The sequence below is a fragment of the Festucalex cinctus genome, chromosome 12, assembly GCF_051991245.1.
Source record: "Festucalex cinctus isolate MCC-2025b chromosome 12, RoL_Fcin_1.0, whole genome shotgun sequence".
Taxonomy (NCBI): domain Eukaryota; kingdom Metazoa; phylum Chordata; class Actinopteri; order Syngnathiformes; family Syngnathidae; genus Festucalex; species Festucalex cinctus.
Window position 1 is genome coordinate 13064987 of NC_135422.1, and position 15087 is coordinate 13080073.

Below are 15087 nucleotides of genomic sequence, written 5' to 3' on the forward strand. Positions count from 1 at the left end.
TAATATATTAGTGTTTAGCTTTACTCTGCCTCCTGTTCTCCTCAAGATTTTCTCATTCTGCTATATTGCGATATCGATATGAAATTGATTTATAGTTCTGCTTTATTTTAAGCTATGAATATTCTTTCAAATCCAAACTAAAAATGCACCCATCGTGATACATTCAGGGCTCCTTGAGGGTTACATGGCTGATAAGACTGCTCTGGAGGAAGCCTTTCTGCAGAAGGAAGTGCAGGAGGAGCGCTTAGTGGCGGAGCTGGAGGACCTCCGGAGGCAAGCACACCGAACGGACGGCCTCTGCACTGAGCTGGAAAACCTGCAAGCCAAACATCAGGAACTGAACGAGGAGCACGCTGCACTCCTGCGTCAGAAGGAGCACCTCTCCGCTGGCCTCGGGGAGAGGGAAAAAGGTGAGTCGAGCAACAAGCCCGAAAATGTCCTCTTCAGCGAGCGAGTTTTGGCGTGCGCTTATGTAACGGGCCTGCTCAGATGTGTCCTCTCTCCTCCAGGCCATTGGCTCAATTTAGATCCTGCTGCCAGTTTGTGGGTCAGAGTATGTGTGCATTGAAGGAGGTGGGGAGACCGTGTGCTGTGTGTTTTGGTTGCTTTTATAATGCCGTCATAGCTAGTAGGGGTGTGAATTGCCTAGTACCTGACGATTCGATTCGTATCACGATTCACAGGTCACGATTCGATTCGATGCCGATTAATCCCGATACGAATTTATAAGTCGATTGTTGCGATTTTTTTTCATTCAAATTTAGAAAATACTAATCAGTAAGCTTGTAGAGTGTAAGATTTATATGAAAATGTATTATTTATTTATCTGAAATTTCAGTCTTATAGAGGTTGTAATCTGTTTAATGTTTGAACAGCATTAAAATAAAATATTAAGGCTTAATGTTCCGTTCATATAACATTCTTCCATGCTCAAGGTGTGAATCCTAAAAAAAAAAAAAATAATCGATTCTGCCGATTATTGAATCGATTTGAGAATCGCGCGATGTAGTATCGCGATATATCACCGAATCTATTTTTTTTAACACCCCTAATAGCTAGTATGCTCACTTGTGGCAGAGACACTTGGAGTGTAATGTTCTTCATTCCTTTATTTTTTTTTTTTTTTTTTTTTTTTTTTTTGACGTGTAGCTAGGGTTGCTCGGGTTGGCGATTTTTTGTGGTACCGGTAAGTTTCTGGAAAGTTTTAGGATATTTTTCTATGAGAAGTTGAGCTTCAAAATTTTGGAAATATTCTAGTTTGGAAATTTTCAATTAGAATTGACTAGGATTATTCAATGAAAATATATCATATTCAATATATACATTAGGGCTTGATTGGTTTTATTTATATATTCATCCATCCATCCATTTTCTCAACTGCTTGCTCCTCACAAGGGTAGCGGGGGTGCTAGAGCCTATCTCAGCTGGCTTCCAGCAGTAGGCGGGGTACACCCTGAACTGGTTGCCAGTATTGATTTATTCATTTTTTATTATTTTCTTATTATTTTGATTATTGTATTGTATTTGTTTTCTCAATTCTGGTATTTGGCAAAATACAATTCTTGATAAAATGGATTGATTTTATTTACCCTTGAAGTTTCCTCTCAAATGATAACCTTTAATATTGTAAATACCATTTATTCCCCTGGAAAGTTTCCACCTTTGAATATTTGCAACCCTACTATATGTGTAACAGTAAATGTTGATTACCTAGCATGTCATCTTGCTTGGAGATTAAGCCATCTGCATTCCACCACCTCCCATCCCTAAAGGTCTGCTGGCAGAGACGGAGCGCTTGACCCAGGACCGGCTGGATTTACAACGGCAAGCCGAGAAGGACCACAGCGCTCTGTCACAGCGCCTCCGGACTCTGGAGAGGGAATTGGAGGAGCAGGAGACCAATGGCTTGGAAAAGGAGTTGGACCACAAGAAACACGCCGACGACCTCAACCAGCAAGTGCAAGCGCTGGAGAAACAGCTCAAGCACAATCGGCAGTTCATAGAGGTGAAATTCTTCTTTGCATGCAGGCGTCATATCAGAACAGATTGACGCTGCCGTTGGTGGAGGTCTACAGTAGTGGAAGTTAACAGCTGATCAGCTTCCTGCTAGCTTAATGCGGTACAGAAAATTGATGGATGGTTTCTTCAAGACAAGAATAATTATCGATTATGATGGTCACACCGAGCTTTTCATGTAATTTACTTTTCATTTGTGTTCCACACAGGAACAAGCCGTCGAGCGTGAGCACGAGAGAGATGAGTTCCAGCAGGAGATTCGACGGCTGGAGAGTCAGCTCAGGCAGACGGCTGGCGGAGAGGTCAAAGGGAACAGGGTGAGGCGCCCCCCTTGTCTTAACCATTTCATATTATTTTTATTAAAAAAAAAAAAAGAGAGCCGACATGAGTTGCATGAATGTGTGTCATAGTCAAAGAGCTCTTAACCCAGTGACTATTGGTGTTTGCTCGAGGTTGGAGTGATGAAACAAATCTTGACTTTTGGATTGTGTTTATTCCTATGCTGAATGGACTGCTGTAGTTTGAGGACTTGGTTCTGCAGGTATGGACTTCAACAACAGCGTATTTCTCTGAAGCTTGTGCATGGCGTGCATTGTTTGCCTCATTATCATTCCTCTTATGCCGTCTTTCCTAGTGTTTTTGCCGTGGCCCCTCCCGTCAGTCATGTCGCATGCATTAATTTTTCTTCCTCCCTGCCTGATTGCTCCTTCTCCGCCTTGTCGCTTCTTCCTTTTGAATAGCTTGACTTCATCATTCTCTCCCAGAAGCTGCTCATCTGGAATTGCTCTTCTTTTGTTTTTTGTTTTTTAATGACAAATCATATGCAGTGGAACCTCTCAAGTCAAGTTGTGCTTTGGATGTAAATTAATTTATAATGACTCAAAAGTCAAGTTTTCATTCGAGATGTGAGAATATCTAATAAAGATACTTGTGGGCCTTAAAGAAATTCAGATTTCCAATTGGGTGACTAGTTTTGCAACTGGAACTGGAAATTCTTGTTGGTTCTGACTTTGGAGTTTCCACTATGGCTTACAATTCCATTGCTATGTTGCCGTAGCTTCCCTATCACGCCACCTCATTCTGCCGCCCGTTTACATCTTCCAAGGTGGAGAGTCTGCAAGCCATCATCAAAGACAAGGAGGAGGAACACGCCTCCTTAGCGGGGGCCAACCAGCAGGCTCAGAGAGAGCTCGCCGAGCACAACAAGGAGATCGACAAGCTGGCTGCGCGAGTCCGTGAGCTGGAACAAGCGTTGATCAGTGAAGCTGAATGTAACAGAGCCGTCGGCCAACTGGAGCAAGAACTTCATCGGGCCAAGTTGAGGGAAGAGGAGCTCACGCAAGTAAGAGCTGCCTTAATGCTTACCTCAAATTTTGTCTCACAACACTATTGGACCTGCACTGTAAATTCAGCCTTAGTTTACACGGATCTACTCTTGCTGCTCCTTGTCAGGATAAGCAGGCCTTGGAACAGCAGCAATTGTCCAACAGGCTTCAGATATCTGCGCTGCAGTCCAAACTGGATGAGATGAGACATTGTTACCACGACAACACGCGGGAACCCACCCAAGAGCTCAGGGATGCTCTGGATGCAGCACAGCAAAGCCTGCAGACCAAAGAACAAGAGGTATGTGTGCAATCCGCAGATATATATAATTGTGAATGCCTTGCAATGAGCTGTAAGAATGTACTGACACGACAAAAGACTGTCAATCAGAGATGTCTTGTACTTTGCCAAACTCCTCCTACTCTGAAACCCTAACCATTTTTTGAAGCTTTAAAACCCTTTAACACCTTGTCACGGGCCTGGTCAACAAAGAATATTTGGGGTCTGGCTATATTATCTATACAGACAACTTTTACACCAGTCTCTGCTGTTCCACGTTTGAGCCAGCAGGGATTTGGAGCTTGTGGAACATACAGGTAATGTGAAAGGACTGGTATTGTTAAAGGGTTAACCCTTTGACACCTCAGGTGTTAAACGGTATTGAAACCATAACCCTGGTTTAAAACACTAACCTTTGCTTAGTTGCAACCTAAATTTGAAACCGATTTGTGGGTGTGGGTGTGTGCGTGTATGGGTGTGTGTTTCCCCCCCCCACACAATTACCACTACATACTACATTATGGTTCCTGGCCTGTTACATTATGGTTCCTGTACACTTATGTGCATGTTTTTAGCAAGTGTAATTTTTGGCTAATAAGTTGTTTTTATTAGGTGGACGTCCTGCTAGGCCAACTGGACAATGTGCAGAGGGACTTAAGCATTAAGGAAGCAGAGCTGAAACATCTCACGGCACACGTTAATGAGCTCCAGGAACAGATTGACGCCCTCAAGGTAGGCTTGTCGAAATTGATTTAAAAAAACAAAACAAAACAAAAAACGTGTACTTGTCTGACACGTGTACTTTTTTTTTTTTTTTTTTTTTTTTTTTTTTTTTTTTTTTTTTTTTTTTTTTTTTTTTTTAAACCAGGACCATGTGTCCACCCGCAGCATTCCAGCAGAAGAAAAAGAGGCACAAAAATCGGTGGAAGACCCGAAAGAGGAGACACTCCCCATTGCTCTACTACAGGAGAAGAACCAGGAGATTGACTATCTCAACACTGAGATTCAAAGGCTGGAACAGGAGCTGGAGAATACCAATCAGAAGGTCCCAATTACACAGAATAAATCCTATGTGCAGTTTATATATCACATATGTCAGTACATAAGTAAGCCAAATACACCTTGTATGTTTTTTATTTTGGTATTTCCCTTGTTTAAATGTAACCGTTGAAAACGTGCAAAGACTAAGAAGTATGTAGTCTCAATTCTCGTGATATGATGTAAAGGTGTTCACCATTTCAGTTTTTTTATGTTTTTTTTTTTTTTCTTCCCCCTTTTTCCCTCCCTCTTTGGGGTACATGTGGCAGTGTCGAAAACAGAGCTTTGACACTGGGCGTGTTGTTACATGTAGGCACTAGGCATAAGAAAGATGCTACACAGTAAATTATGTAGAGTAAACTTGACTCTATAGTGGGAACAAATAACTCAGTTTTAGACTAATACTTACACTTGGAACAGAGTAAAATAAAGAATTTAATAAAATAAAAGTAACTCAAGGGTTAAGGAACGAACTCACAACCTTCAGCTTGGGAAACAGCGGATCTATTCCCTGAGCCATGCAGCTCCTGCTGTGTGTTAGTATATCACTCGTATCAGCTGAAATGTTTTTGGTCTCCTCTTGGCGATAAACTGACAGCAGGAGGGGCATATCTCAGGTGGTAGTGTGGCAGTCTCCCATACTGAAGGTCCTGAGTTCGTTCCTCAATTCTGTATTTTTTTTCTTAATTCTTTTTTACTCTCTTCCAAGTGTAAATATTAGCCTACTCTAAAACTTGCGTCTATTTGGTCCCACTCTAAATAGTCAAATTTACTCTATAGAATTTACTGTATAGGTGATGTAGCATCCATTAGTAAGACAAGGAAGCATGTAAACAAGGTCCTTATTTGTCAACATTTTAGATGTCTAACAATTTAACATCATAAAATAAGCTGTTAAACTGCATGGCTCAGCTGGTGCTTTTGTTGCCAGGTCACACAGTTCAGTCAAGGCAAACCAAACATGAAAGCGCATACTGTACCTAGGCTAAGTGGCCAACTCTTGATTTGTGTTTGACCTTTTGCGGTTACTGTCTCAAAAGGATCTGGAAGCCGAACTCCAAGACCTCACCTCGCAAGTGGAGCACCTCCAGTCCGAAATTGCCAGGTCGCGCCAGGACAGGCGAGAAGAAGAGGAGCGCCTCCACGAGGTCATCAGCACGCTGCAGGCAGAGCTCTCCACGCTCGGTCCCAACGTGTGCGAGGTGAGCGACTCGCAGGACGGCGACAGCATCAATCCCTCGCCGGCTCCGAGCCCCGAGCCCCGAGGCGAGCCCGGCAGCCTGAAGCAAGAACTCGGCTTGAATCACTCGACCTCCTCTCAGACGCTCCGCTCACGCCTCAAGGCGCTTCAGTGTCAGCTGGAGACGGCGCTGGCAGAGAAGGAGAGATTGGAGCGTTTGCTGCTCACCCAGGAGGAAGAGTACAGAGGGCACGGCGAAGAGTTTGGCCGAAGGTTCACGGTGGAGAGGGAGAAAGCGGACGAGCTCCGAGGCCTGCTCGCTCTCAAGGAGGCTGAGCTGGTGGGCATCAAGGAGGAGCAGAGCACTTTCAGACTGCGGGCGGAGCAGGCGGATGCCCTTCAAAAAGAGAGAGACCACCTCAGCTCACTGCTTACTCAACATCAACAGAAGGAGCAAGACTTTGAGCGAGAAGTCGAGGGTTTAAAAACCAATGAACAGGAAATGAAGGCTGACAGCCTGGCTCTGGAAGCACAAGTCCGGAAGCTACAAGCCGAAGTGGCGGACAGAGACCAAGCCATCGCCGAGGAGCAGACCAGGGCGGATGCACTTGAGACGGTCAAGACGGAGCTGTGGGATGAACGCGAGGCACTCAGGAGGAGGGAGGGGCAGCTCCAGGAGGAAATTGAAAGGCTCAGAGAAGAGGCCGACACATTGAGGGCTCGCGTTGATGAGCTCGCCGCTCAGTTCCTGGAAAAGCAGACTAGTCAAGAGGATGCTCAAAGGGAGGTGCTGGTGAGTCTATTTTCCTCACAAAAAAAACATTACAATCAGTGAAATAAAGAAAATAAATTTTGCTGCTGTTAAATTTCAAGTTCTGTCCATTTTTTTAAAGCCTTTTGAACCTTTTTTTTTGTATGTATTTATTTTGTATTGGCAAATTGATGCCACAAGATAGTTGGAAAGCACTTAAGATGGAGAAGATCATAGAGCACAATGCATCTAGAATGTACACTATCATGAACCCATGTTACATAAATGTCTGTTCACTAGCGAGATTGCTGCTTGCTCAAAGCTACTATTGGTTCATTTAACCATTTGATGGCAGGTTGACTTCTTAAGCTAATTATTTGAGACTGAATTAACAACACCTACTGGTTTCAACCGTGTATTGCATGCCATTTTGCCTTACTTCCTTCAAAACATGATTAATCAATAACCACCACGCCATCAGCCAGATTCAATTAATCAAGTCTATATGTAGCTCTAGTGTAGATGAGCTTTAATAAACAGTAATATATTTAAAAAAAAAAATCTGAAATTGTGACTAAAGTAACTTAATTGTAATATAAATAGTGAATGAAGCTGATGGAATCAGCTGTTGGAGAATACTGTACATGTGCTGTTTGTATTTTCTCCACTTGTGGCCATGAGTCCCATTTTGGGGGTTAGGATTCAGAGAAGTAATTCCTTTCTGCCGCTTAAAAAAGAAAAAAAAATGCAGCTGTGCTAACACCAGAAACACATCTGGTTGTAGTTAGGGCGGAAGGAACGTCACGGCAGCGTCGCGGAGGAAGTGACATTGAAATGAGGAAGTCGATAGAAGATACGAGGCTAGCTCTTGTTTTTAAAGCTGTATCCTTTTTATTACTGGAAGATTTTTGTTAACCGAGCAAGTTAATTTGGATTATGGTGCACTGCTTCGTGTCTCTGTGATGTGATCCAGCTTGGTTCACAGTGCGGTAAATATAAAAAGGAATCACAATTGTTATCATTGATAACTAGTATGGTAATTGTTGAATTACTAACTAGAAATCTACCCAAGAAAGGAAGAAGTTAATGTTGTCGAATGATGGACTAATTGCTACTGCCACTTTACTCTCTGTTAGAGCCATGCTGAGGAGACTCTGGCTAAAGCTGATGCCGCTTTAAGGCAGAGGGAGAAGGAGCTGGCGAAACTGGCGGCAGAGCATCAGGACCTGAAGGAAGAGTTGACCATTGTGAAACAAGACCTAAGCAGCAGCACTCGCAGAGCTGAAAAACTTTTCGAAGAAGGACAGGTAACAACTAGGCACCTAAAATGGTCTTCTGGCGCTTTGATGTTGGGAAATGTGGACGTTCAAATGTCTCCGTTAATTCAGAAATGTCATGGAAAATGTGAAATACTAAAAACGTAGCGTTGTGCAATTAATCGTAATTCCGTTTCAATTATAACACTCCACAATTACAGAATCAGCATAATCATTAAAAGATTATTAATCCCAATTTTTGAGTATTTAAATGTATACATTTGCACCTTTTTAAAATTGTAAAATAACTAGTTTAATAATTTTTGTTTCATCCAAAAGGAACTTGCATAATTAGTGTTTCAAAGAATTTTATTTGTCTTAATATTCATTTCTTTTTCTTACCTTTAAACATTTTCTTGTTGTGTACCAAAAAATCGTCCTACTGCACAGTGCACATGCTACACTTCAACTTTGTTTTTGCCAGCATTAAATAAATAAATCCATCCATCTTCTTAACCGCTTGTTCCTCACAAGGGTCGCGGGGGTGCTGGAGCCTATCCCAGCTGGCTTCGGGCAGTAGGCAGGTATACCCTGAAGTAGTTGCCAGCCAATTGCAATAAATAAATAAATGAATGAATCAATGAATCAATCAATCTAAATTCGGCTTGGTCCAAAAGGAATTTACATAATTATTGTGCTCCTATTTTTTTTTTTTGATTGATCTTAATATTTTTAAATGCTTAAACATTTTTTTGTTTTGTACCAAAAAAAAAAAAATCGTTTGAATAACCGTGATTTCAATTATTACCAAAATAATCGTGATTATTTTTCCATAATCGAGAAGCCCTATAAAATGTTTTGAATTATTTTTATTTATTAAATAGAGTAATATGGAAGGATGATTTAAATATAGAAAAAAAAAAGCCTGTTTTTCGTTTCAATCAAATTATTTTTCAATGAAAATTTTGAATTGTGGGAAATTTCTTTTTCATGTACTCAGCTTTCACAGTATTACTTTCTATTGGCGTGGTGTACGTTCGTTTCAGACAAATGAATAGAACTCTGCCCGGAACTGAAGACCCCTGTACAACATGCAGGTGCTTTTTTTAATTTTTTTTTATTAATACCTGACTGAACTTTCCCTTTTCGTCGTTAGAGCAAAGACCACACTGTAGCGGACTTGGAGAACAACAACCACCTGCTGAAAGTGGAGCTCGAACGCCTACGGGAGGATCTGACTGCACAGGGGGAAACGCTGGCCTACCAGCAACGCGAGCGGCAGCAAAGCAGACAAGAGAGTTGCCAACTGGACACGTTTGCTACCCACAAGAGAAGCTCACACAGAGGTGAGTCCTTGATGACTTTGACAGAACCTCCGTGGCATGGTCATTGTTTATTTATTTTTTTTGAATTACCTGTCCTGTTCGACTGCTTAGTCATGCAGTATCATGAATCAGTATGCCTTTTCATTTCGGAACACTTTTGCTGTAAAAACTACGTAAAACTTGTCAATTTTAATCTATAGTTATTAAAAACATAATGTCCTTTAAATTTACTTTACAGATGTTTCTCAAAGAGTCTTCGGGGACGTGGTGAGACTCAACCGTGACAACACATCACTGAGCTCCCCGGAGGTATTGAGGCACATGGAGTGCTCAGAAGATTTCCTCCAAGAACCGTTTCACGCCTCGACTCTGGCCTGTCATCTGTCTGAGCTGAGTGCGCTCGACCTGGGCCTCCCTCAGGTCAACAAGTCCCACATGGTGGAGATGGAGCCGCCTCTCTCCAGAACCATCACCCCGGAACCCACCACACAGAGCAGCCACTCCCCTCGCTCGCTCTCCATCTCGGACAACTTCTCCGTTGTGGACTCAGTCAGTGCAGATAAAGTATGTACTCACAAGTCCAAGTGCATTTTTGCAACAAATGGTTAGTTATTGTCGAGGTCTATAAAAAAAAAAAAAAGATAAAAAAAAACGGAAAAAAAAGAAACGATTGTCTGCTTTCAGACATCATAGTATCAGACTGTATATCCATTAGGGGTGTCAAAATTAGAGCGTTAATTTTATTTTAGTTTATTTAAGGCCAGTAATTTTAACACGCTATTAATGACCGTCCCTTACTTGGAAAACCTGTACTGGGGGAATTTCAGTCGTAACGCAGAAGACACGTCCATGTCAAAATTTAGCAGTGATAAATTTAATAATAATGCATATATTTGTGGAGACTGGGGTAAAGTTGTACTTTACAATTTTTAAAATGTGGATAATTTCATGTTACTTCATGTTAAATATTAGCTCTTAATATGAAAAGAAAAATGCATTGAGCTGTGACCAATGTCATACAAATGCAATTATGCCATCTAGTGGCAGAAAAATGACCTAACATAAATCTATATCACACTTATTTTTTACAGTACGTCTTTTTTTAATTTTAACTCAATTTTATGAGTTATTATGGAATTACTGTATCAGTGACTAAAAGATGCAGCTGTATTTCTATTTAACTCATTCACTACCAGCCATTTTCACTGAAGCGACCCCCTTCGCTCCTTCATATTTTACTGGATTTTGGCTGATTTTGCAAGGCCCACAGAATATTGTTCTATTGCTATAAAAACATGGAAACTATCAAAAGAAAGATTAGTTTCTTCTTTCATCAGGAAAAAAAGTATATTTCTATCTGTTTCCGATTTGAAGCAATTAGCATTAGAATATACTAGCTATGTTTCATCATTATTCACAAATCTGCTTAGAATTATGGGGAAACTGCTTGTTTTCATCATGGCCCTGGTTGATCTCTTATACTCATCGCCACCTGCTGGCCGTTTATGTAATTACTACCATTTTATTTAAAAAATTCATTTTATTTATAATATTTATTTAAAATAAATGTATTTATACATTTTTGGAGCACATGAATTAACATTATTTTCCACATTTATGTTACCAAGAGAATGAAAACTCAAGAAATAAAAATATTTAGAACAGGTGTAAAATTTGCGATTAATTGTGAGTTAACTATTGAAGTTAGACAATGAATTACAATTCAATATTTTAATCGCCTGACATCGCTAATATCGATATTCTCTTTCTTTGAGGTGTGTGATTTGGAAGAACTTGACCTAACAGCACCTCCATCACCGCTCGGCTCCACCTCTTCCATATCAGCGGCAGAATGGGCCAGTGACGGCTACGGCAGCAGTGAGTAGCCTCGAGCGCTACGCCCGCAGCGGTGACTTACTGTTAAAGCAACATTCACAGTGACTTTTTTTTTTTTTTTTTTTCTTCCTTCTTCTTCCCCCTCACTTGTTACACTTCAGACGTGAGCTCAGAGCTGGGTGCCAGGCTGCGAGTAGAGTTGGACCAGACTGAGAGGCTGGACGCTCAGTTTGTCGAGTATCTCCGCTGCCGGGGGATGAACCCCACCGCCAACACTGACAGCGCCGCAGGCAGCATGAGCTACAGCGATGACCTCTTGTCTCCAGAACTTCAGGTCGACACTACATGCAGATACGGATGACACTGTCTAAAAAGAAAAAGTCAAATAACCAAATTTTTTGCACAGTGGTTGGGAATCATGTATATTTGTGTTTTTAACAGGCTCAGTTGAGGAAAGTGTACCAAGAAAGCTGCAGAATACTGACCCTTTCCCAGCGTCCGGCCTCATCCTCGTTCCATCCATCGTACGCGGCAGAATTCAACTCACTCTCGCAGCTCCAGGGCGAAGAGCGTCCCGCTCTCTTGGGCCAGGGGGACAAGCCGTCCTCCAAACCGCCCATGTGCTGGCAGGAGGAGAAAAGAGCCTTGCAGGAGACGGTGATCGCGCTGCGTGAGCTGCTCTGCCGGATGGCGCAGAGACATACGCACGTGAGTGTTGAACATGTGCGTTTGTCTGAATCGTTTGTTACTTGTTGTTAGATGGATTAAAGCAACACTAAGGAACTTTCTGTTTTATGTTGATGGCGCCATATGGACAAAAGCGGTAATGAGGACAAGCGCATTGTCGTTTTTGAGCTTATACCAGCGAGCGTTGACTATTCAAATTGACTTCTGTCTTTGTAAAGAATGGGGAAAGTGGGAAGTGGCGTATGCCATAAAACAAGTCCTCACATTTGTAGTTTTTTGTGTTGCAGTGTTCCTACCATTCTTGTCAAAGTTGCTGAGTGCCAGTAAAAATGATACAGACCCCCTCAGGCCAATCCAAAGTACCATTCACCTAGTTTTAATTCAAATGTTTCATCAGAAGAGTTATGAAAATATTTTATTAATGTTGAAAAGTTCCTTAGTGCTACTATCAATGTAAATTTACGGCCACTATTCAGCTTCCCTGAGTGGTGCAATTAGTTTTTGACACCCACAATTAAATATGAGGTATTATAAAAAGTGTACGTAGCATACAAATGAATTAATTTGATCCCCATTCCCCAGTGTTCACTTTCCTATTTATTTATTTATTTATTTATGTGTTTGTTTATTGTCCTCAGGCTGACTCCAGGGGTGATGCTGACAGGGAACAGCTACAGGCAGAATCCCAAACAAGAGCAGAGCTGGAGGAGAGCCAGAAGCAGCTGAAATGTGCGCACGAGACCCAACAGGAGCAAAAGAACAAAATACAGGCCCTCAGGTACAAAGTAGGAATGTAACGATATCCAAACGTCACGATATGAACCTCACGATAGGGTAATTATCATGATATTGTGGGGAGGATGGCGATATTTAAAAAAAAAAAAAAAAAAAAAAAAAAAAAAAGTCACAGTATTGTTAAACAAAAGAGCTCATACAAAAAAAAAAAAAACAGCACAATATTGTGCTTTTGTTGAGTTCCCCCACATATTGACTCGATTCACAAGCATATTACGTTCCCCTTCAACTGACAATTAGCATGGATTTAAAGTAGAGAGAGACCGATAATCGGCCGGGCCGATATTTGACATATTGGTACATATCGGTATCGGCCTGTTTTATTAATCTGATGGCCGATATAAGCGATCCATTTAAAACTCTTCGCTTCGAATGCAGCCCAGAGCATCTCTGTCTGTTATGGAGTCCAACTCCAGCAACGTAACGCCCATAGCAGCATTTGATTGGTTAGCCGTGCAAGAGCCAGAACCAATCAGTAGTGTATGCTATGTATCACAGTAGCCTGTCACACACACGCACCCACGGACACAACGCGAGAGACACATGCTTCGAAGGTAAGTTAAAAGAGAAGAGACTCTGCCGAACTTTTCACCATGATAAGCTAAACACATTGAATTATGTTGTGTATTAAATGCACTACATGAATGGAGCTGCATTGCCTTGCATTGAATCCCGGTTAGCTAACAGTGGTGTGTTCAGCTTAGCATGTAGGCTAACACCCAGTAGCTAATTCGCTACTTGAACTACTCGGGGAGGGAATCACACACATTTTCACTTAATTAAGTAAACAATGTTTGTTAGAAAGGTTCCAAATATTAACAGTTGTTATTATTATATTGTCTAGTTCCATGTTAAGAGTAGAGTAACGTCATTATATTTACCTCTCGTGACGCACACATTGCATTCTGGGTCACGTCCACTACTTGTTGCATAACGGTTATTATGCTGTTAGATGCCACAGTGACACAAAATAGCGTTTAGTTACTTTTTATTGTGTTTATTTGTCGCACTGGTTTGCCATTGTGTGCCTTAAGCTTCGACGTCGATTTGATTGACAGCTCGTTGTGCACCTCGTTAAAGTCCGCTCCGTAACAAATTAAGTGTCTCAAACACCGTTTAACTACACGAACGTGTTCTCTTCCGTATGTTAGGCATTAGTAGAGAAGTCCACTAAAGTATAGTGTGCTTATTTGCTCGTTTTGTCTCTCTTTTCACATCATGTCTGCCGTCAGTTGGGACATTATCCTCCCAATGGATGCTACTAATATGTAACATCTACGGCCGTAGTCGGCTGCAATTAATGTTTAGTGATGTAATTTCGTTACGTGCATCATACTTTGAATAATGAGCTCATGTTTGGTGTGTTGTATAACTTTCTCGTGTGTTAGTAACTATTCATGTGGACAGCTAAGATAGTCCTTTTTAATGTGAATTAGCAATGTTGCAGCCCAGTTATTATTTAGACAAGTAAATCTGTGCCATTAAGTGATACAGTACAGTACAGTAGTGAGAGAATAGTTTGCACATATACACACACGTGTCAATAAGTGTAAAACACATTAAACAGCAGAAACGGGCAGCGGTCCACCGCAACAATGTCTGTTTAACCAAGTTATTCTTACTATTATTAAAACCAAGTTATTTTACTCTACATTTTTCTGCGTTGATTGGGGCATCCTAAGTGGCAGTAAACTACATGATTAAGTGTGTTGTATCCTGAAGCTGTCTTTTGACAGTTCTCTTGTAGAGAGGAGTAGCATGATATTGCTGTTCTCGATTTAAGATCCTAATTTTATCAATACTGTCTATATGGTAACAATAACAATAATCATAATAAGGTCTACAAGAACTGTATGGTGTCCAGAGATGAATAGTTTTTCTCATGGAATTTTCTTTTTTTGCTGTAGTAATAAGTAATGCCACAGATGATGCACATTTTGAATGACAGGGTTCCTCCTATTACTTCAAAATATAAAAATATAACATTTATAGAATAAAACTACAAGTATCCCAAATGCTATAAAAGGTAATGTCACGTTGGCCCCCCACATTTAACTCCCCCCGCCACCAATGTCTTATTGCAGATGGAAGGATGTAAAATGAAAAGTGCAGTGTGAGAATCCATTGTAAAGAACGGTTAGGGTTTGCATATTCAAAAATTTGGTGCCAACATTTGAACTTTTACTGCAAAAGACTATCGGCTTCAAATATCGGTTATCTGCCTCCTTGACTACCGATAATCGGTATCGGTATTGGCCCTGAAAAAAGCATATCGGTCTATCTCTAATTTAAAGAGCCAAAACATGCCGTATGAAAATTAAACCACTAAAAAAACTAACCACCAGAGGGTGCTAAAACTGCACACATGGAAATCAACTTGACATGTTTAACAGATGTGCTGCTTTTAATATGGTGACATGACGACGATATTGTGGCAGTTTTAATATTGCCATATCACAATATTGTCATTGTTACATCCCTAGTACAAAGCACGTTTTCCTATGAAAATATAATTCTAGATTCCCAGTTACATCCCTAGTACAAAGCACGTTTTCCTATGAAAATATAATTCTAGATTCCCAGTGACATACTCTGAAA

General features: G+C 41.0%; 1 protein-coding gene across 5 annotated transcripts in view; it reads left to right on the forward strand.

The window, feature by feature from the left end:
- Positions 1–15087, forward strand: part of pcnt (pericentrin) — a 48756-nt gene that overhangs the window by 24172 nt on the left and 9497 nt on the right. For 4 of the 5 annotated variants that reach the window (XM_077539960.1, XM_077539965.1, XM_077539963.1 and 1 more), the window contains exons 36-51: positions 168–410; positions 1773–2005; positions 2226–2333; positions 2537–2557; positions 3122–3358; positions 3469–3642; positions 4234–4353; positions 4490–4666; positions 5700–6632; positions 7727–7897; positions 9003–9192; positions 9410–9735; positions 10947–11049; positions 11169–11341; positions 11449–11715; positions 12333–12472. In XM_077539960.1, the coding sequence (XP_077396086.1) occupies positions 168–410; positions 1773–2005; positions 2226–2333; positions 2537–2557; positions 3122–3358; positions 3469–3642; positions 4234–4353; positions 4490–4666; positions 5700–6632; positions 7727–7897; positions 9003–9192; positions 9410–9735; positions 10947–11049; positions 11169–11341; positions 11449–11715; positions 12333–12472 (3616 nt within the window). The remainder of the gene's footprint in view (positions 1–167; positions 411–1772; positions 2006–2225; positions 2334–2536; positions 2558–3121; positions 3359–3468; positions 3643–4233; positions 4354–4489; positions 4667–5699; positions 6633–7726; positions 7898–9002; positions 9193–9409; positions 9736–10946; positions 11050–11168; positions 11342–11448; positions 11716–12332; positions 12473–15087) is intronic. The other variant, XM_077539961.1, reaches the window with a different exon arrangement.